The sequence below is a fragment of the Mesoplodon mirus genome, assembly GCF_964341445.2.
Source record: "Mesoplodon mirus genome assembly, chromosome: 6".
NCBI classification, from domain to species: domain Eukaryota; kingdom Metazoa; phylum Chordata; class Mammalia; order Artiodactyla; family Ziphiidae; genus Mesoplodon; species Mesoplodon mirus.
This window is the reverse complement of record NC_138982.1, coordinates 72,132,298-72,155,563: the sequence shown is the minus strand read 5'-3', so window position 1 is coordinate 72,155,563 and position 23,266 is coordinate 72,132,298. Positions and strand designations below refer to the sequence as shown.

At 41.7% G+C, this 23,266-nt stretch overlaps 1 protein-coding gene across 1 annotated transcript; it reads left to right on the top strand.

Annotated features, from left to right (window-relative positions):
- Positions 1–9,425: 9,425 nt before the first annotated feature.
- Positions 9,426–10,208, top strand: LOC309806592 (proline-rich protein 23C-like; the record flags this gene model as incomplete). The annotated part of the gene is made up of 1 exon (XM_082625477.1): positions 9,426–10,208. The coding sequence occupies one exon, from the start codon at positions 9,426–9,428 to the stop codon at positions 10,206–10,208; it is 783 nt and encodes a 260-aa protein (XP_082481603.1).
- Between the last annotated feature and the right edge of the window lie 13,058 nt (positions 10,209–23,266).

The window sequence follows — 23,266 nt, the reverse complement described above, 5'->3', positions numbered from 1 at the left end:
ATGTATCTGCTTTTCTGCAAATATAATGCTGTTTTGATTATTGTAGCTTTATAATATAGTTTTAAATCAGAGAGTGTGATACCTCCAACTCTGTTCTTTTTATCAGGATTGCTTTGGCTGTTCAGGGTCTCTTATGGTTTCATGTAAATCTAAGACTTTTTTATTCTATTTTTGCGAAAAATATCCTTGGGACTTTGATAGAGATTGCATTGGATCTGAAGATTGCTTTAGGTAATAGAGACATTTGAACGATGTTATTTCTTCCAATCCATGAGCACAGAACACTTTTCCACTTATTTGTCTCCTCAGGCAAGGGAAACACAAGCAAAAGTAAACAAATAGGATTACATCAAACTAAGAAGTTTCTGCACAGTAAAGGAAACCAGCAACAAAATGAACAGGGAACCTACCTAATGGAAGAAGATACTTGCAAATCATATATCCAGTCAGGGGTGAACATCCAAAATATAGAAAGAACTCACAACAACAACAACAAAAATAAAACAACCCCCAAATGGGTATAGGACACTTTCCAAAGAAGACATAGATGGCCAATAGACACATGAAAAGATGTTCAACGTCACAAATTATTAGAGAAATGCAAATCCAAACCACAAAAGTCTATTTCTCTTAAAGTCTATGTCTCATGTAAGTATTGCTCCCCAGCTTTCTTTTTATTTCCATTTGCATGGAGTATCTTTTTCCATCCCCTCACTTTCAGTCTATGTGTGTCTTTAGATCCGAAGTGAGCCTCTTGTAGGCAGCATATATATGGGTCTTGTTTTTGTATCCATTCGGCCACTCTTTTTTTTTTCAAAACAAACAACTTTTTATTGAAGTATAGTTGATTTACAATGTTGTATTAGTTTCAGGTGTACAGCAAAGCGATCTATATATGTATATATTCTTTTTCAGATTCTTTTCCATTATAAGTTATTATATACAAAATATTGAATAGAGTTCCCTGTGCCATACACTAGGTCCTCATTTATCTATCGCCCTATGTCTTTTGATTGGAGCATTTAGTCCATTTACTTTGAATAATTATTGATGTGTATGTTCTTATTGCCATTTTATTAATTGTTTTGATGTTGTTTTGTAGTGCTTTTTTCTTCCTTTCTTCTTCTTTCATTCTTTTGTCTTGTGATTTGATGACTATCTTTAATGTCATGTTCAAATCCTTGCCTCTTTTTTCTGTGTGCATCTATTATAGATTTTTCTGTTTGTGTCTATCATGAAGTTTATATACAGTGATATATTGTTATATGTGATTGTTTTAAGTTGCTGATCTCAAATCTCAAATGCATTTAACAACCCTACAATTGTACTCTCCTCCCCTTATGATTACTGTTTTGGACATCATATTTTACATCTAATTATTTTGTGTATCCCCAAACTGCTTACTGTAGATACAGATGATATTACTACTTTTGGCTTTTAACCTTCCTACTAGCTTTGTACATGGTTGATTTTCTATCTTTACTGTATATTGTTTTAATCTGTCTCCTAAGGCAAAGGAAACAAAAGCCAAAATAAACAAATGGGACCTAATTAAACCTAAAAGTTTCCAGACAGCAAAGGAAACCATCAACAAAATGAAAAGACAACCTACTGAATGGGGGAAAATATTTGGGAATGAGATGACCAATAAGAGGTTAATATCCAAAATATATAAACAGCTCATACAACTCAATAGGAAAAAGCAAACCACCTGATTGAAAAACGGGCAGAAGGAACAGGACAGAAAGCCCAGAGATAAACCCACACACATATGGTCACTGTATCTTTGATAAAGGAGGCAGGAATGTACAGTGGAGAAAGGACAGCCTCTTCAATAAGTGGTGCTGGGAAAACTGGACAGGTACATGTAAAAGTATGAGATTAGATCACTCCCGAACACCATACACAAAAATAAGCTCAAAATGGATTAAAGACCTAAATGTAATGCCAGAAACTATCAAACTCTTAGAGGAAAACATAGGCAGAACACTCTATGACATAAATCACAACAAGATCCTTTTGGACCCACCTCCTAGAGAAATGGAAATAAAAACAAAGATAAACAAATGGGACCTAATGAAACTTCAAAGCTTTTGCACAGCAAAGGAAACCATAAGCAAGACCAAAGACAACCCTCGGAATGGGACAAAATATTTCCAAATGAAGCAACTGACAAAGGATTAATCTCCAAAATTTATAAGCAGCTCATGCAGCTCAGTAGCAAACAAACAAACAACCCAATCCAAAAATGGGCAGAAGACCTAAATAGACATTTCTCCAAAGGAGATATACAGACTCCCAACAAACACATGAAAGAATGCTCAACATCATTAACCATTAGAGAAATGCAAGTCAAAACTGCAATGAGATATCATCTCACCCCAGTCAGAATGGCCATCATCTAAAAGTCTAGAAACAATAAATGCTGGAGAGGGTGTGGAGAAAAGGGAACACTCTTGCACTGCTGGTGGGAATGTGAATTGGTACAGCCACTATGGGGAACAGTATGGAGGTTCCTTAAAAAACTAAAAATAGAACTACCATATGACCCAGCAATCCCACTACTGGGCATATACCCTGAGAAAACCATAATTCAAAAAGAGTCATGTACCAAAATGTTCATTGCAGCTCTATTCACAATAGCCCGGAGCTGGAAACAACCTAAGTGTCCATCATTGGATGAATGGATAAAGAAGATGTGGCACAGATATACAATGGAATATTACTCAGCCATAAAAAGAAACGAAATTGAGCTATGTGTAATGAGGTGGATGGACCTAGAGTCTGTCATACAGAGTGAAGTCAGTCAGAAAGAGAAAGACAAATACCGTATGCTAACACATAGATATGGAATTTAAGGGAAAAAAATGTCATGAAGAACCTAGGGGTAAGACAGGAATAAAGACACAGACCTACTAGAGAACGAACTTGAGGATATGGGGAGGGGCAAGGGTAAGCTCTGACAAAGCGAGAGAGAGGCATGGACATATATACACTACCAAATGTAAAACAGATAGCTACTGGGAAGCAGCCGCATGGCACAGGGAGATCAGCTCAGTGCTTTGTGACCACCTAGAAGGGTGGGATAGGGAGGGTGGGAGGGAGGGAGACGCAAGAGGGAAGAGATATGGGAACATATGTATATGTATAACTGATTCACTGTGTTATAAGGCAGAAACTAACACACCATGGTAAAGCGATTATACTCCAATAAAGATGTAAAAAAAAGTTTATACAACTCTCCTCAATACTCTGTAATAACGTATATGGGAACAGAACCTAAAAAACAGTGGATCTATGTATAACTGATTCACTTTGCTGTACACCTGAAACTAACACAACATTGTAAATCAACTACACTCCAATAAAAATCAATTAACAAAAATGGGCAGAAGAGGTGAACAGACATTTTTCCAAAGAAGACATAACAGTCGGGCAACAGGCACATGAAAAGATGCTCAACATCACTAACCGTCAGAGAAATACAAATCAAACCACCATGAGATACCACCTCACACCTGTAAGAACACCTAACATCAAAACGACCACAAATAACAAATGTTGGCTAGGTTGTGAAATAAAGGGGACCCCCGTACACTGTTGGTGGGAATGTGAATTGGTGCAGCCACTGTGGAAAACAGTGTGGAGGTTCCTCAAAAAACTAAATAGAATTACCATAGGATACAGCAATTCCACTCCTGGGTATACATCCAAAGAAAACAAAAACACTACTTTGCAAAGATACATGCAGCTGAATGTTCATGGCAGAATTATTTATGACAGCCAAAATATGGAAACAACCTAAGTGTCCATCAACAGATGGACAGCTAAAGAAGATGTGATGTGATACATATATGCATGTGTGTGTGTGTATGTATATACTCAGCCATAAAAAAAAGAGTGAAATTTTGTCATTTACAACAACATGGATAGACTTGTAGGGTATTATGCATAGTGAAATAAGTCAGACAGAGAAAGACAAATACTGTTATGTTATCACTTAAACATGGAATCCAGAAAATAAAACAAACTAGTGAATATAACGAAAAAGAAACAGATTCACAGATATAGAGAACAAACTCGTGGTTACAGGTGGGGAGAGGCAAGATGGGGTAAGAGATGAAGAGGTATAAACTACTATGTTTAAAGTAATTAAGCTACAAGGATATATTGTACAACACAGGGAATACAGCCAATATTTATTTTTTGGCCGTACCCCGCAGCACACGGGGATCTTAGTTCCCTGAACAGGGACTGAACCCGGGGCCCCTGCAGTGGAAGCATGGAGTCTTAACCACTGGACCGCCAGGCAAGGGTCCATAGCCAATATTTTATAATAACTATAAATGGAGTATAATCTTTAGGAGTTGTTGATCATTATTTTGTACACCTGAAACGTAACACTGTAACTCCATTATACCTCAATTTTTAAAAAACTAAAAAAAAAACCCGACAATGACATATCACTTCATACCTGTTAGAATGGCTTTTATCAAAAGGCAAGAAATTAAAAGTGTTGGCGAGTACGTGGAGAAAAGTGAGCCCTCCTGCGGTGTCGGTGGGAATGTAAAATGGCACAGCCACTATGGAGAACGGTATGAAGATTCCTTAGAAATGTAGGAATAGAACTACCATATGATCCAGCTATCCCACTTCTGAGTATTTATCCAAAGTATATGAAAACACTAACTTGAAAACACTTATGCACCCCCATGTTCATTGCAGCATTATTTACAATAGTCAAGGTATAGCAACAACCGCAGCGCCCATCAACCAATAAATGAATAAAGAAGAGGTGAAACACAATATATACAATATAGACACAGCCATAGGAAAAAAATAAAACCTGGCCATTTGCCACAGCATGGATGGACACTGCGAGTATTATGCTAAGTGAAAGAAGTCAGCTAGAGAAAGCCAAATACCATATGATTTCACATAGATATGGAATTTTAAAAAAAACATACAAAGTAAATGAACAAACCACACCAAACAAAAACAAACATGTAGATACAGAGAACAGAGTAGTGGCTACCAGAGGGGAAAGGGTGAAATGGATAAAGAGGATCAACTCTGTGGTGACTATACAAACTAAATCTTTGTTGGTGAGCATGCTGTAGTGTGTACAGAAGTAGAAATATAATGTTGTCCATATGAAACTTATATAATGTTATAAACAAATGTTACCTCAATAAAAAATAATTTTTAAAAAAGATATACATATAGCAATGATTAAAATGACTCTTCGTGGAATTTAAGTTCCAGTTATGGAGGGAAGTGAAGAACTGATAGTTTAAGTTTCACTGAAAAGATGAATTTTTCCAGAAGGGCATAAGCATTGATGGAGTTTGGATATGTAAAGGGCTAAGCTAGAAAGTTAGGAGGTAGCCACTACTCTGAGAATAAATCTTTTAAATTGTGATTACAGAGGGGGTCACAATTTGGAGTAATTGTTACTGAGCCACGTTCATTTGCCTCACACACAGAAAGCCCAACTCTGAGATAGAGAGGTTTGCAGCAGAGAAAGGGTTTATTCACAAGACAGTCAAGCAAGGAGAAAGGAGAACAAATCTCAAATCCATCTCCCCAAAGGCCAGGGGCTAGGGATATTTACTGGATAAAGAATTAGGGTGGCCTGAGGTGCAGGGAGTGTGGGGAAAGGTGACTGGAAAGGAGAAAAAGATCGGGTCGGGACTTCCCTGGTGGCACAGTGGTTAAGAATCCGCCTACCAAAAAAAAAAAAAAAAGAATCCGCCTACCAATGCAGGGGACATGGGTTCGAGCCCTGGTCTGGGAGGATCTCACATGCCTCGGAGCAACTAAGCCCTTGAGCCACAAGTACTGAGCCTGCACTCTAGAGCCTGCGTGCCACAACTACTGAGCCTGTGTGCCACAACTGCTGAAGCCCACGCTCCTAGTGTCCGTGTTCCACAACAAGAGAAGCCACCACAATGAGAGGCCTGCACACTGCAACGAAGAGAAGCCCCCGCTCACTGCAAACAGAGAAAGCCCGCACGCAGCAACGAAGACCCAACACAGCCAAAAATAAATAAATTAAATAAATAAATACATTTTAAAAAAAAGATGTATCGTTATTCTCGGCAGGTGCAACTAAGCTACGTGCTCCTTCAGAGGATGCATGTGCAGAAAACGGCGACATTGGCATATTCTTAGGGTGGAGGTTTTGGCCCTCTGACATCAAATGGCCACCGATCAGACACTCTCGCATGCCCAAGGGGAGAGGCGGTTGTCCCAACCAGTCTTAACCAGCTGAAGTTCAAACTGGACAACTGACTCCAAGTTCCAAAAAAACAACTCGGGCAAACATCTTAAGACTCTTACATCAGAGGTACTTATCCATAGGGGTCGTGAAGAGGCCTTGTAGCTTACTCTTTAGGCTACATCATGCTTGGGGGATATGCAAGTTTTTGTAAAAACAGTTAAAGTGAGCTTGACCAGCGAAGGCAGTTTACAGTTTACTATTTACTAATTAAGTTATAGTCTAATGGATGTAACTGATGACTACCATATAAGTTTCATAATGACAAGGTAAAAGAGTATGAGTCAATGAGGTAGGAGGGAGGACAAAATTACTGAAGAGGAAGAGAACTGAGAAGCCAAGATGTGGGGGGAGGAGGGATCCATGACAATATTAAACTCACCACAAACTACAGCAGATGTGCAATGAGTGAGAATTACAGTGAATCAAGGGCGAAAGTCTTCAAAGACTGTGATAGAGACATTTGCTGCACATACATTTGATAAGTGACTGGTAGTAGTATGACTGAACCCCAATGTCTTTAAACAATATTTTGTTTATTTACAGAATGTGGTAATACTATGAAGGCCATAGAGAGAGGGATGAGATAGAGAGTAAGTGAAGAAACCATTCCAAACAAAATGGTCAGAAATGCCCTTTTCAAGAAAGTGCCCTCAGAGTTGGTCTTTGAAGAACGAACCAGCACTGCAAAAAGTTGGAGGAAAAGTTGAAACCTAATTTTTTTAAGTAAAAAAAACCCAAGAAGATGGGAATATTTCAAAGAATTAAATATAATATTGGCTAATAAGCATGTGAAAAAAATGATCCACCTTGACTGGCAATCAGAAATGCAAAATGAAAACACAATGATATAGCATTTTACTACACCAGGTTGGAAAACAGTTAAGAGTCTATCAATAAGAAATGTTTACAAGGATGTAATGAAATGGAAACATACTCCGCTCACAGGAGTTTAAACTGTGAAAAATATTTTGGGGAAAAAAAAGAGGAAGGCGTTACCTATTAACATTTTTTAAATCTTTTTTTATAATTTTAAAATTTATTTATTTCTTTGTTTATTTATTTATCTATTTACTTATTTTTGGCTGTGTCTGGTCTTCGGTGCTGCATGCTGGCTTTTCTCTAGTTGAGGCCAGCAGGGGCTACTCTTGGTTGCAGTGCGCGGGCTTCTCATTGCAGTGGCTTCTCTTGTTGCAGAGCACAGGCTCTAGGCACAAGGGCTTCAGCAGTTGTGGCGCACGGGTTTTGCTGCTCTGCAGCATGTGGGGTCTTCCCAGATCAGGGATCAAACCCATGTCCCCTGCATTGGCAGGCAGATTCTTAACCACTGCGTCACCAGGGAAGTCCCTACCTATTAACTTGAAAAGACACACACAGGACCAATTATAGTAATTCACTCTTAGGTGTATGCAATAAATGTATGAGTTAAGAGTTGATGATTTAAAACCAGAGAAGTCTGCATTGGATGCCTATATCTAACACAAACTTGGTACATATTTAAGTTTTGAAACCTCACTTGACCACTCTGAGCTTCAGGTGTTGTGAAAAGTAAAAAAGGTCATTTTTTTTTTCAGAGAGGGCAGGAAGACACTTTTGCAGGTCATAGATAACTTTTATGGTTTTGATTGTGGTGATAGTTTCACGAGTGTATTCTTATCTACAAACTCAAGTTGTTTACATTAAATGTGTACAGCTTTTAGTACATACCTTAACTACTGTGCCACCAGGGTCCTGGCGGCGCAGTAGTTAAGAATCCGCATGCCGGGTTCGAGCCCTGGTCCGAGAAGATCCCACATGCCGTGGAGCAAATAAGCCCATGTGCCGCAACTACTGAGCCTGCACTCTAGAGCCCAAGAGCCACGACTACTGAGCCTGCGTCCCACAACTACAGAAGCCCGTGTGCCTAGAGCCCGTGCTCCGCAACAAACAGAAGCCACCGCAACGAGAAGCCTGTGCACCGCAGCGAAGACTAGCCCCCGCTCGCTGCAACTAGAGAAAGCCCGCACGCAGCAACAAAGACCCAACGCAGCCAAAAGTACATAAAAATAAAAAATTTTTTCAAAACAAAGATCAGGGCTTCCCAGGTGGCACAGTGGTTGAGGGTCCGCCTGCCGACGCAGGGGACACGGGTTCGTGTCCCGGTCCGGGAAGATCCCGCATGCCGCGGAGGGGCTGGGCCCGTGAGCCATGGCCGCTGAGCCAGCGCGTCTGGAGCCTGTGCTCCGCAACGGGAGAGGCCACAACAGTGAGAGGCCCGCGTACCGCCAAATAAATTAATTAATTAATTTAATTTAATAAATGAAGATCATTTTTTAAACCTCAGTAGAATGGTTGGCATATAATAAATACTGAATAAAACAAGTTAATTATACTGAGATTGTTTTAATTTTATAACAGCTTTTATCTTCAGGAAGGAACTGCCACAAATATTTGACTATTAAGACAGAGCTTTACCTAAACATATATGAGTATTTTCCATTTACTCCTGAAATGAAAGCACAAGCATTAAAGGAATTTCATGGAACGTTTAGATAGGTCCGTTTTATGTTGCCAGGGGGGTGGTCTATTTGAGTGGTTTTTTTCTCTAGAATGCCTGAAATCAAAGGAAAATATTGACCTTAAAGGTGACTAATAGTTAAAGTTCCATTTTCGGGGTATCTTTTTTTCTCTAAGAATGAAGTACACGAGTATTCTGGCCCCCGGAGGACTTTAACAGTAGCTTTCTACCAACCACAGCCCCGGCTATTGGGCAGCACAGATACCGCGAGGTCTACGGGGCGGAGCCTTGGAGGGGGCGGGGCTTCGCGTGACATTTTGCGACTAGGATTTCACTGGCTTCACGGGCAACATCTTTCGCTGTCTGTTGCGGAGACGAATCGGCGTGACGAGCTGAAGATTCGAAGGCGCCAGGCCCAGCCCCGCGCCAGACGCCGTTCCCCTAGAAACCTGAACTGCAGGACCAACTGCAGGAGGCGGCCCCGGAGCTCCGAGGACTCGTCCCGTATCGCGCCGTCCTGCCGTCGCCGCATCGCGCCGCCCCGCCCCGGCTTGCCTCAGCCGTCGTCGAAACCCGTCACAGCGTGCAGGATCGAGCGCCTCCTCGCCCTCTGCCAGGCCCCGGGGGCGCCGTCCGTCGGTCGAGGTCATGGGCAAACGGCCCCGCAGGCCCAGTGCCTACCCTGCGGACTGGGGGGGACCGCAGACCGAAGGACCCGGCCCCGCCAAGCGCCGCCGAACGGAGGAGCCCGAGGACCCCGAGTCCGAGTCCGAGGCGGCGCCCAGCCTGGACAACCTGACGGGACCTCCGGCCGCGGACGCGCTCACTTCCGTAGTGGTCCTGCCCGCCGGCTGTGCCCTGCACCTGCCCCTAGATGGCGTCGACGTGCTGCTGGCGCCCAAGCCCACGTCCGTGCTGCAAGTGTCTCTCGGAGATCACATGCTCATGCTGGTCCCCGAGGCCCTCCTGGGCTGGGGCGTGGAAGGCCCGTGGGGACAGGGCCTGCAACGGGCCGCTTTCCTGAGCGCTCCAGGGGAGTACATGGCCTGGGAGCCGGGATTCTTCTGCGCAGCTGTCCCAGAGATCGCCCGCCAAGAAGAGGCCAACCAGGAGGAAGCAGACGCCGAGCTCCTGCCGCCTGGGATGGAGGCTGAAGCCGGCTCCGTCGCTGAGCTCCGCAGCCCCACCGCAAGGGTGTCGGGACCCAGCGCGCAGGGCTTTGTCCCAGAGCCCCGTCCTCGGGCGCCCAATCCTACTCCAGAGAAACGCTCTCCTCACCACGACGACAACCTGCACTTGCACCTTTGGGAGCTCTCCCTCGACTCACCACTCCAACCTCTACCTCCCTCTCCGAGTCCGGGTCCTCACGAGCGCCCCCAACGCCCTTACCGTCCTAAGCGCGAGGCCCAGAGATGTCTGTTCCCGGAATGAACTGCACCCCGGTGTACACACACACACACACACACACACACACACACACATTCTGGCTACCATCCTGGAGGCCCAATGGATTTCCCGGCGTCTTTTACACTGAATGTCCTACAACCTGGAAATTAAGCATCTCGTGGGCCAACAACTCCTTTTTCCCTCCAGACTGGCTATAGTAGCAGGAGAAGACGTCAGGAAAAGAAAGCAGACTCTAGACCTCATCTTTGAAATGGAAAATCTGCCCAGGGATACCGGACAATGTGTGTTCAGACGTCTGGACTTCTTTACAACATCATTCTCAGGCCTATCCATTCCCGCTCGTTTGCATTGGTTATTTTCTCTCAAATTCTTCTCTCTCCAGCACCATACCCTATTGCTACCCTATTTCTCCCCAAACCAATAAATAACTGGATTTCTCATGTTATATGTTTTCCCATGCATTTATGAAGATTTTTAGCCATGGCTTTTCTCTTTCTTGGTGTTTTGAGCTGCTCTCCTGGAAAGTTGCAAAATAGTATGATGGTTACTATACATAATTGTATGATGTTTGTTCATAGCTTCCTCTTAACCTGAGGAAGTTCCCTTCCAGTCAAGTTCACTTTTCATTATGAATAAATGCTGGATTTTATCAGATGTTTTCAGCATGTATTAGGATATGCATTTCCTTTTTAAATCTCTTCCTCCGGTTATTTTGACTCAGAGACTGATGTAAAATGTTTGCATTCCTGCTATTCCACATTATTCATACCTTTGACATTCTACCCCGAGTTTTTTCTTTTGTAAATCAAACCTCTAACTCTTAAAACATTAATTTAGGGGCCTCCCTGGTGGCGCAGTGGTTAAGAATCTGCCTGCTAATGCAGGGGACATGGGTTCGAGCCCTGGTCTGGGAAGACCCCACATGCCGTGGAGCAACTAAGCCCATGAGCCACAGCTGAAGCCCACGCACCTACAGCCCATGCTTCGCCACCAGAGAAGCCACTGCAGTGAGAAGCCCGTGCACCTCAACGAAGAGTAGCCCCCGCTCACCGCAACTAGAGAAAGCCCATGTGCAGCAACGAGGACTCAACGCAGCCAAAAATAAATAAATAAAAATTTAAAAAAATAAAACATTAATTAATTACCATATTTCTTTCACATTTTTACAAAAGAAATAAAATCTACAGGTAAAGCTGAAAACAAGATGGTTTCAGTTTTTTTAAACATCAATACTATTTATATTCACCAACATGCTTTACCATTTCCTCTCTACCTTTTTATTCTTATATTCCACTCTCAAAGTCTAGCCTCAATTTTCTTCTTGCTGAAGAATATACTTTAATAGTTCTTTCCACTATACCCTATGTGTAGTAAATTATCTTGGTTTTGTAAATCTCAACATGTTTTGTGTAGTACACTCTCATAGTCTTGTATATCTGAAAATTTTTATTATGTATTCATTCCTAATTCTAAAGTGTTATTTAAGTACTTTAAAGACATTACTCCATTGTTCTGCCATTTTTGATTGTTGTTGCAGGCAAGAGGTCTCTGCCAATCAAGTTGTTGTTCCTTTTATATTTGACTCAGCTGTTCATTAGCACATTTTTAAATTTTATTTTATTTTTCAATTGAAGTATAGTTGATTTACATTGTTGTGTTACTTTCTGGTGTACAGCAAAGTTATATATTTTTTCCATATTCTTTTACATGGTTATGGTTTATTACAGGATATTGAATATAGTTCCCTGTGCTATACAGTAGGACCTTGTTGTTTATCTGTTTTACACTGAATACATGATAGTTTTATATCTGCTAATCCCAAACTCCTAATTTATCTCTCCCCCACCCTCTTTCCCCTTTGGTAAACATAAGGTTGTTTTCTATGTCTGTGAGTCTATTTCTGTTTTGTAAATAACTTCATTTGTGTCATATTTTAGATTCCACATATAAGTGATATCATATGATATTTATCTTTCTTTGACTTACTTCACTTAGTATGATAATCTCTAGGTCCATCCATGTTGCTACAAATGGCATCATCTCATTCTCATTTATGGCTGAGTAGTATTCCATTGTATAGGTATGCCACATCTTTTTATCCATTCATCTGTAGATAGACATTTAGGTTGCTTCCATGTCTTGGGGTTTTTTTCATTTATTTATTTATTTATTTATTTAATTTTTGGCTGTGTTGGGTTTTGTTGCTGCACGTGGGCTTTCTCTAGTTGCAGCGAGCGGGGGCTACTCTTCGTTGCAGTGCGCAGGCTTCTCATTATGGTGGCTTCTCTTGTTGCAGAGCACGGGCTCTAGGCACGCGGGCCTCAGTAATTGTGGCATGTGGGCTCAGTAGCTGTGGCTCGTGGGCTCTAGGCTAGCGGGCTTCAGTAGTTGTGGCACACGGGCTTAGTTGCTTGGTGGCATGTGGTGTCTTCCCAGCCCAGGGCTCAAACCTGTGTCCCCTGCACTGGCAGGCAGATTCTTAACCACTGCGCCACCAAGGAAGTCACCAGTTGGCTATTTTAAATAGTGCTACTATGAACATTGGGGTGCATGTATCTTTTCAAATTAGAGTTTTCTCGGGATATTTGCCCAGGAGTGGGACTGCTGGACCATATAGCAACCCTTTTTAGTTTCTTAAGGAATCTCCATACTGTTCTCCATAATGGCTGCACCAATTTACATTCCCTTCAACACTGTAGGAGAGTTCCCTTTTCTCCACACCCTCTCCAGCACTTATTATATGTGGACTTTTTAATGATGCTCATGCTGACCAGTGTGACGTGATACCTCATTGTAGTTTTGATTTGCATTTGTCTAGTAATGAGTGATGTTGAGCATATTTTCATGTGCTTTTTGGCCTTCCATATGTCTTCTTTGGAGAAATGTCTATTTAGGTCTTCTGCCCATTTCTTTTTTTTTTTTTTGCGGTATGCGGGCCTCTCACTGTTGTGGCCTCTCCCGTTGCGGAGCACAGGCTCCGGATGCACAGGCTCAGCAGCCATGGCTCACGGGCCCAGCCGCTCCGTGGCATGTGGGATCTTCCCGGACCGGGGCACGAACCCGTGTCCCCTGCATCGGCAGGTGGACTCTCAACCGCTGCGCCACCAGGGAAGCCCTACACTAAAGTCTTTAATGCATTGAGATGACTTTTGTGTGTGGTGTGAGATAGTGGTCTAGTTTCTTTTTCTTTTTTTCTTAGCATGTGGCTGTCCAGTTTTCCCAACACCATGTTTTAATCTAAATTTATTTATTTATTTATTTTTGGCTGCGTTGGGTCTTCGTTGCAGTGCATGGGCTTCTCATTGCAGTGGCTTCTCTTGTTGCGGAGCACAGGCTCTAGGCACACGGGCTTTGGTAGTTGTGGCACAGGGGCTCAGTAGTTGTGGCTCGCGGGCTCTAGGGCACAGGCTCAGTAGTTGTGGCACACGGGCTTAGTTGCTCCGTGGCATGTGGGATCTTGCCAGACCAGGAATCGAACCCGTGTCCCCCTGCATTGGCAGACGGAGTTTTAACCACTGCACCACCAGGGAAGTTCCCCCGTCACCATTTATTGAAGAGACTGTCCTTTTCCATTGTACGCTCTTTGCTTCCTTGCCATGAATTCATTATCCATATATGTATGGGTTTACTCCCAGGTTCTCAGTTATGTTCCATTGACCTATGTATCTGCTTTTCTGCAAATATAATGCTGTTTTGATTATTGTAGCTTTATAATATAGTTTTAAATCAGAGAGTGTGATACCTCCAACTCTTTCTTTTTATCAGGATTGCTTTGGCTGTTCAGGGTCTCTTATGGTTTCATGTAAATCTAAGACTTTTTTATTCTATTTTTGCGAAAAATATCCTTGGGACTTTGATAGAGATTGCATTGGATGTGCTTTAGGTAATAGAGACATTTGAACGATGTTATTTCTTCCAATCCATGAGCACAGAACACTTTTCCACTTATTTGTCTCCTCAGGCAAGGGAAACACAAGCAAAAGTAAACAAATAGGATTACATCAAACTAAGAAGTTTCTGCACAGTAAAGGAAACCAGCAACAAAATGAACAGGGAACCTACCTAATGGAAGAAGATACTTGCAAATCATATATCCAGTCAGGGGTGAACATCCAAAATATAGAAAGAACTCACAACAACAACAACAAAAATAAAACAACCCCCAAATGGGTATAGGACACTTTCCAAAGAAGACATAGATGGCCAATAGACACATGAAAAGATGTTCAACGTCACAAATTATTAGAGAAATGCAAATCCAAACCACAAAAGTCTATTTCTCTTAAAGTCTATGTCTCATGTAAGTATTGCTCCCCAGCTTTCTTTTTATTTCCATTTGCATGGAGTATCATTTTCCATCCCCTCACTTTCAGTCTATGTGTGTCTTTAGATCCGAAGTGAGCCTCTTGTAGGCAGCATATATATGGGTCTTGTTTTTGTATCCATTCGGCCACTCTTTTTTTTTTCAAAACAAACAACTTTTTATTGAAGTATAGTTGATTTACAATGTTGTATTAGTTTCAGGTGTACAGCAAAGCGATCTATATATGTATATATTCTTTTTCAGATTCTTTTCCATTATAAGTTATTATATACAAAATATTGAATAGAGTTCCCTGTGCCATACACTAGGTCCTCATTTATCTATCGCCCTATGTCTTTTGATTGGAGCATTTAGTCCATTTACTTTGAATAATTATTGATGTGTATGTTCTTATTGCCATTTTATTAATTGTTTTGATGTTGTTTTGTAGTGCTTTTTTCTTCCTTTCTTCTTCTTTCATTCTTTTGTCTTGTGATTTGATGACTATCTTTAATGTCATGTTCAAATCCTTGCCTCTTTTTTCTGTGTGCATCTATTATAGATTTTTCTGTTTGTGTCTATCATGAAGTTTATATACAGTGATATATTGTTATATGTGATTGTTTTAAGTTGCTGATCTCAAATCTCAAATGCATTTAACAACCCTACAATTGTACTCTCCTCCCCTTATGATTACTGTTTTGGACATCATATTTTACATCTAATTATTTTGTGTATCCCCAAACTGCTTACTGTAGATACAGATGATATTACTACTTTTGGCTTTTAGCCTTCCTACTAGCTTTGTACATGGTTGATTTTCTATCTTTACTGTATATTGTTTTAATCTGTCTCCTAAGGCAAAGGAAACAAAAGCCAAAATAAACAAATGGGACCTAATTAAACCTAAAAGTTTCCAGACAGCAAAGGAAACCATCAACAAAATGAAAAGACAACCTACTGAATGGGGGAAAATATTTGGGAATGAGATGACCAATAAGAGGTTAATATCCAAAATATATAAACAGCTCATACAACTCAATAGGAAAAAGCAAACCACCTGATTGAAAAACGGGCAGAAGGAACAGGACAGAAAGCCCAGAGATAAACCCACACACATATGGTCACTGTATCTTTGATAAAGGAGGCAGGAATGTACAGTGGAGAAAGGACAGCCTCTTCAATAAGTGGTGCTGGGAAAACTGGACAGGGACATGTAAAAGTATGAGATTAGATCACTCCCGAACACCATACACAAAAATAAGCTCAAAATGGATTAAAGACCTAAATGTAACTCCAGAAACTATCAAACTCTTAGAGGAAAACATAGGCAGAACACTCTATGACATAAATCACAACAAGATCCTTTTGGACCCACCTCCTAGAGAAATGGAAATAAAAACAAAGATAAACAAATGGGACCTAATGAAACTTCAAAGCTTTTGCACAGCAAAGGAAACCATAAGCAAGACCAAAGACAACCCTCGGAATGGGACAAAATATTTCCAAATGAAGCAACTGACAAAGGATTAATCTCCAAAATTTATAAGCAGCTCATGCAGCTCAGTAGCAAACAAACAAACAACCCAATCCAAAAATGGGCAGAAGACCTAAATAGACATTTCTCCAAAGGAGATATACAGACTCCCAACAAACACATGAAAGAATGCTCAACATCATTAATCATTAGAGAAATGCAAGTCAAAACTACAATGAGATATCATCTCACACCAGTCAGAATGGCCATCATCTAAAAGTCTAGAAACAATAAATGCTGGAGAGGGTGTGGAGAAAAGGGAACACTCTTGCACTGCTGGTGGGAATGTGAATTGGTACAGCCACTATGGGGAACAGTATGGAGGTTCCTTAAAAAACTACAAATAGAACTACCATATGACCCAGCAATGCACTACTGCGCATATACCCTGAGAAAACCATAATTCAAAAAGAGTCATGTACCAAAATGTTCATTGCAGCTCTATTCACAATAGCCCGGAGCTGGAAACAACCTAAGTGTCCATCATTGGATGAATGGATAAAGAAGATGTGGCACATATATACAATGGAATATTACTCAGCCATAAAAAGAAACGAAATTGAGCTATGTGTAATGAGGTGGATGGACCTAGAGTCTGTCATACAGAGTGAAGTCAGTCAGAAAGAGAAAGACAAATACCGTATGCTAACACATAGATATGGAATTTAAGGGAAAAAAATGTCATGAAGAACCTAGGGGTAAGACAGGAATAAAGACACAGACCTACTAGAGAACGAACTTGAGGATATGGGGAGGGGCAAGGGTAAGCTCTGACAAAGCGAGAGAGAGGCATGGACATATATACACTACCAAATGTAAAACAGATAGCTACTGGGAAGCAGCTGCATGGCACAGGGAGATCAGCTCAGTGCTTTGTGACCACCTAGAAGGGTGGGATAGGGAGGGTGGGAGGGAGGGAGACGCAAGAGGGAAGAGATATGGGAACATATGTATATGTATAACTGATTCACTGTGTTATAAGGCAGAAACTAACACACCATGGTAAAGCGATTATACTCCAATAAAGATGTAAAAAAAAAAGTTTATACAACTCTCCTCAATACTCTGTAATAACGTATATGGGAACAGAATCTAAAGAACAGTGGATATATGTATAACTGATTCACTTTGCTGTACACCTGAAACTAACACAACATTGTAAATCAACTACACTCCAATAAAAATCAATTAACAAAAATGGGCAGAAGAGGTGAACAGACATTTTTCCAAAGAAGACATAACAGTCGGGCAACAGGCACATGAAAAGATGCTCAACATCACTAACCGTCAGAGAAATACAAATCAAACCACCATGAGATACCACCTCACACCTGTAAGAACACCTAACATCAAAACGACCACAAATAACAAATGTTGGCTAGGTTGTGAAATAAAGGGGACCCCCGTACACTGTTGGTGGGAATGTGAATTGGTGCAGCCACTGTGGAAAACAGTGTGGAGGTTCCTCAAAAAACTAAATAGAATTACCATAGGATACAGCAATTCCACTCCTGGGTATACATCCAAAGAAAACAAAAACACTACTTTGAAAAGATACATGCAGCTGAATGTTCGTGGCAGCATTATTTATGACAGCCAAAATATGGAAACAACCTAAGTGTCCATCAACAGATGGACAGCTAAAGAAGATGTGATGTGATACATATATGCATGTGTGTGTCTGTGTGTATGTATATACTCAGCCATAAAAAAAAGAGTGAAATTTTGTCATTTACAATAACATGGATAGACTTGTAGGGTATTATGCATAGTGAAATAAGTCAGACAGAGAAAGACAAATACTGTTATGTTATCACTTAAACATGGAATCCAGAAAATAAAACAAACTAGTGAATATAACGAAAAAGAAACAGATTCACAGATATAGAGAAGAAACTCGTGGTTACAGGTGGGGAGAGGCAAGATGGGGTAAGAGATGAAGAGGTATAAACTACTATGTTTAAAGTAATTAAGCTACAAGGATATATTGTACAACACAGGGAATACAGCCAATATTTATTTTTTGGCCGTACCCCGCAGCACACGGGGATCTTAGTTCCCTGAACAGGGACTGAACCCGGGGCCCCTGCAGTGGAAGCATGGAGTCTTAACCACTGGACCGCCAGGCAAGGGTCCATAGCCAATATTTTATAATAACTATAAATGGAGTATAATCTTTAGGAATTGTTCATCATTATCTTGTACACCTGAAACGTAACACTGTAACTCCATTATACCTCAATTTTTAAAAAACTAAAAAAAAAACCCCGACAATGACATATCACTTCATACCTGTTAGAATGGCTTTTATCAAAAGGCAAGAAATTAAAAGTGTTGGCGAGTACGTGGAGAAAAGTGAGCCCTCCTGCGGTGTCGGTGGGAATGTAAACTGGCACAGCCACTATGGAGAACGGTATGAAGATTCCTTAGAAATGCAGGAATAGAACTACCATATGATCCAGCTATCCCACTTCTGAGTATTTATCCAAAGTATATGAAAACACTAACTTGAAAACACTTATGCACCCCCATGTTCATTGCAGCATTATTTACAATAGTCAAGGTATAGCAACAACCGCAGCGCCCATCAACCAATAAATGAATAAAGAAGAGGTGAAACACAATATATACAATATAGACACAGCCATAGGAAAAAAATAAAACCTGGCCATTTGCCACAGCATGGATGGACACTGAGAGTATTATGCTAAGTGAAAGAAGTCAGCTAGAGAAAGCCAAATACCATATGATTTCACATAGATATGGAATTTTAAAAAAAACATACAAAGTAAATGAACAAACCACACCAAACAAAAACAAACATGTAGATACAGAGAGCAGAGTAGTGGCTACCAGAGGGGAAAGGGTGAAATGGATAAAGAGGATCAACTCTGTGGTGACTATACAAACTAAATCTTTGTTGGTGAGCATGCTGTAGTGTGTACAGAAGTAGAAATATAATGTTGTCCATATGAAACTTATATAATGTTATAAACAAATGTTACCTCAATAAAAAATAATTTTTTAAAAAGATATACATATAGCAATGATTAAAATGACTCTTCGTGGAATTTAAGTTCCAGTTATGGAGGGAAGTGAAGAACTGATAGTTTAAGTTTCACTGAAAAGATGAATTTTTCCAGAAGGGCATAAGCATTGATGGAGTTTGGATATGTAAAGGGCTAAGCTAGAAAGTTAGGAGGTAGCCACTACTCTGAGAATAAATCTTTTAAATTGTGATTACAGAGGGGGTCACAATTTGGAGTAATTGTTACTGAGCCACGTTCATTTGCCTCACACACAGAAAGCCCAACTCTGAGATAGAGAGGTTTGCAGCAGAGAAAGGGTTTATTCACAAGGCAGTCAAGCAAGGAGAAAGGAGAACAAATCTCAAATCCATCTCCCCAAAGGCCAGGGGCTAGGGATATTTACTGGATAAAGAATTAGGGTGGCCTGAGGTGCAGGGAGTGTGGGGAAAGGTGACTGGAAAGGAGAAAAAGATCGGGTCGGGACTTCCCTGGTGGCACAGTGGTTAAGAATCCGCCTACCAAAAAAAAAAAAAAAAGAATCCGCCTACCAATGCAGGGGACATGGGTTCGAGCCCTGGTCTGGGAGGATCTCACATGCCTCGGAGCAACTAAGCCCTTGAGCCACAAGTACTGAGCCTGCACTCTAGAGCCTGCGTGCCACAACTACTGAGCCTGTGTGCCACAACTGCTGAAGCCCACGCTCCTAGTGTCCGTGTTCCACAACAAGAGAAGCCACCACAATGAGAGGCCTGCACACTGCAACGAAGAGAAGCCCCCGCTCACTGCAAACAGAGAAAGCCCGCACGCAGCAACGAAGACCCAACACAGCCAAAAATAAATAAATTAAATAAATAAATACATTTTTAAAAAAAGATGTATCGTTATTCTCGGCAGGTGGAACTAAGCTACGTGATCCTTCAGAGGATGCATGTTCAGAAAACGGCGACATTGGCATATTCTTAGGGTGGAGGTTTTGGCCCTCTGACATCAAATGGCCACCGATCAGACACTCTCGCATGCCCGAGGGGAGAGGCGGTTGTCCCAACCAGTCTTAACCAGCTGAAGTTCAAACTGGACAACTGACTCCAAGTTCCAAAAAAACAACTCGGGCAAACATCTTAAGACTCTTACATCAGAGGTACTTATCCATAGGGGTCGTGAAGAGGCCTTGTAGCTTACTCTTTAGGCTACAGCATGCTTGGGGGATATGCAAGTTTTTGTAAAAACAGTTAAAGTGAGCTTGACCAGCGAAGGCAGTTTACAGTTTACTATTTACTAATTAAGTTATAGTCTAATGGATGTAACTGATGACTACCATATAAGTTTCATAATGACAAGGTAAAAGAGTATGAGTCAATGAGGTAGGAGGGAGGACAAAATTACTGAAGAGGAAGAGAACTGAGAAGCCAAGATGTGGGGGGAGGAGGGATCCATGACAATATTAAACTCACCACAAACTACAGCAGATGTGCAATGAGTGAGAATTACAGTGAATCAAGGGCGAAAGTCTTCAAAGACTGTGATAGAGACATTTGCTACACATACATTTGATAAGTGACTGGTAGTAGTATGACTGAACCCCAATGTCTTTAAACAATATTTTGTTTATTTACAGAATGTGGTAATACTATGAAGGCCATAGAGAGAGGGATGAGATAGAGAGTAAGTGAAGAAACCATTCCAAACAAAATGGTCAGAAATGCCCTTTTCAAGAAAGTGCCCTCAGAGTTGGTCTTTGAAGAACGAACCACCACTGCAAAAAGTTGGAGGAAAAGTTGAAACCTAATTTTTTAAGTGAAAAAAACCCAAGAAGATGGGAATATTTCAAAGAATTAAATATAATATTGGCTAATAAGCATGTGAAAAAAATGATCCACCTTGACTGGCAATCAGAAATGCAAAATGAAAACACAATGATATAGCATTTTACTACACCAGGTTGGAAAACAGTTAAGAGTCTATCAATAAGAAATGTTTACAAGGATGTAATGAAATGGAAACATACTCCGCTCACAGGAGTTTAAACTGTGAAAAATATTTTGGGGAAAAAAAAGAGGAAGGCGTTACCTATTAACATTTTTTAAATCTTTTTTTATAATTTTAAAATTTATTTATTTCTTTGTTTATTTATTTATCTATTTACTTATTTTTGGCTGTGTCTGGTCTTCGGTGCTGCATGCTGGCTTTTCTCTAGTTGAGGCCAGCAGGGGCTACTCTTGGTTGCAGTGCGCGGGCTTCTCATTGCAGTGGCTTCTCTTGTTGCAGAGCACAGGCTCTAGGCACAAGGGCTTCAGCAGTTGTGGCGCACGGGTTTTGCTGCTCTGCAGCATGTGGGGTCTTCCCAGATCAGGGATCAAACCCATGTCCCCTGCATTGGCAGGCAGATTCTTAACCACTGCGTCACCAGGGAAGTCCCTACCTATTAACTTGAAAAGACACACACAGGACCAATTATAGTAATTCACTCTTAGGTGTATGCAATAAATGTATGAGTTAAGAGTTGATGATTTAAAACCAGAGAAGTCTGCATTGGATGCCTATATCTAACACAAACTTGGTACATATTTAAGTTTTGAAACCTCACTTGACCACTCTGAGCTTCAGGTGTTGTGAAAAGTAAAAAAGGTCATTTTTTTTTTCAGAGAGGGCAGGAAGACACTTTTGCAGGTCATAGATAACTTTTATGGTTTTGATTGTGGTGATAGTTTCACGAGTGTATTCTTATCTACAAACTCAAGTTGTTTACATTAAATGTGTACAGCTTTTAGTACATACCTTAACTACTGTGCCACCAGGGTCCTGGCGGCGCAGTAGTTAAGAATCCGCATGCCGGGTTCGAGCCCTGGTCCGAGAAGATCCCACATGCCGTGGAGCAAATAAGCCCATGTGCCGCAACTACTGAGCCTGCACTCTAGAGCCCAAGAGCCACGACTACTGAGCCTGCGTCCCACAACTACAGAAGCCCGTGTGCCTAGAGCCCGTGCTCCGCAACAAACAGAAGCCACCGCAACGAGAAGCCTGTGCACCGCAGCGAAGACTAGCCCCCGCTCGCTGCAACTAGAGAAAGCCCGCACGCAGCAACAAAGACCCAACGCAGCCAAAAGTACATAAAAATAAAAAATTTTTTCAAAACAAAGATCAGGGCTTACCAGGTGGCACAGTGGTTGAGGGTCCGCCTGCCGACGCAGGGGACACGGGTTCGTGTCCCGGTCCGGGAAGATCCCGCATGCCGCGGAGGGGCTGGGCCCGTGAGCCATGGCCGCTGAGCCAGCGCGTCTGGAGCCTGTGCTCCGCAACGGGAGAGGCCACAACAGTGAGAGGCCCGCGTACCGCCAAATAAATTAATTAATTAATTTAATTTAATAAATGAAGATCATTTTTTAAACCTCAGTAGAATGGTTGGCATATAATAAATACTGAATAAAACAAGTTAATTATACTGAGATTGTTTTAATTTTATAACAGCTTTTATCTTCAGGAAGGAACTGCCACAAATATTTGACTATTAAGACAGAGCTTTACCTAAACATATATGAGTATTTTCCATTTACTCCTGAAATGAAAGCACAAGCATTAAAGGAATTTCATGGAACGTTTAGATAGGTCCGTTTTATGTTGCCAGGGGGGTGGTCTATTTGAGTGGTTTTTTTCTCTAGAATGCCTGAAATCAAAGGAAAATATTGACCTTAAAGGTGACTAATAGTTAAAGTTCCATTTTCGGGGTATCTTTTTTTCTCTAAGAATGAAGTACACGAGTATTCTGGCCCCCGGAGGACTTTAACAGTAGCTTTCTACCAACCACAGCCCCGGCTATTGGGCAGCACAGATACCGCGAGGTCTACGGGGCGGAGCCTTGGAGGGGGCGGGGCTTCGCGTGACATTTTGCGACTAGGATTTCACTGGCTTCACGGGCAACATCTTTCGCTGTCTGTTGCGGAGACGAATCGGCGTGACGAGCTGAAGATTCGAAGGCGCCAGGCCCAGCCCCGCGCCAGACGCCGTTCCCCTAGAAACCTGAACTGCAGGACCAACTGCAGGAGGCGGCCCCGGAGCTCCGAGGACTCGTCCCGTATCGCGCCGTCCTGCCGTCGCCGCATCGCGCCGCCCCGCCCCGGCTTGCCTCAGCCGTCGTCGAAACCCGTCACAGCGTGCAGGATCGAGCGCCTCCTCGCCCTCTGCCAGGCCCCGGGGGCGCCGTCCGTCGGTCGAGGTC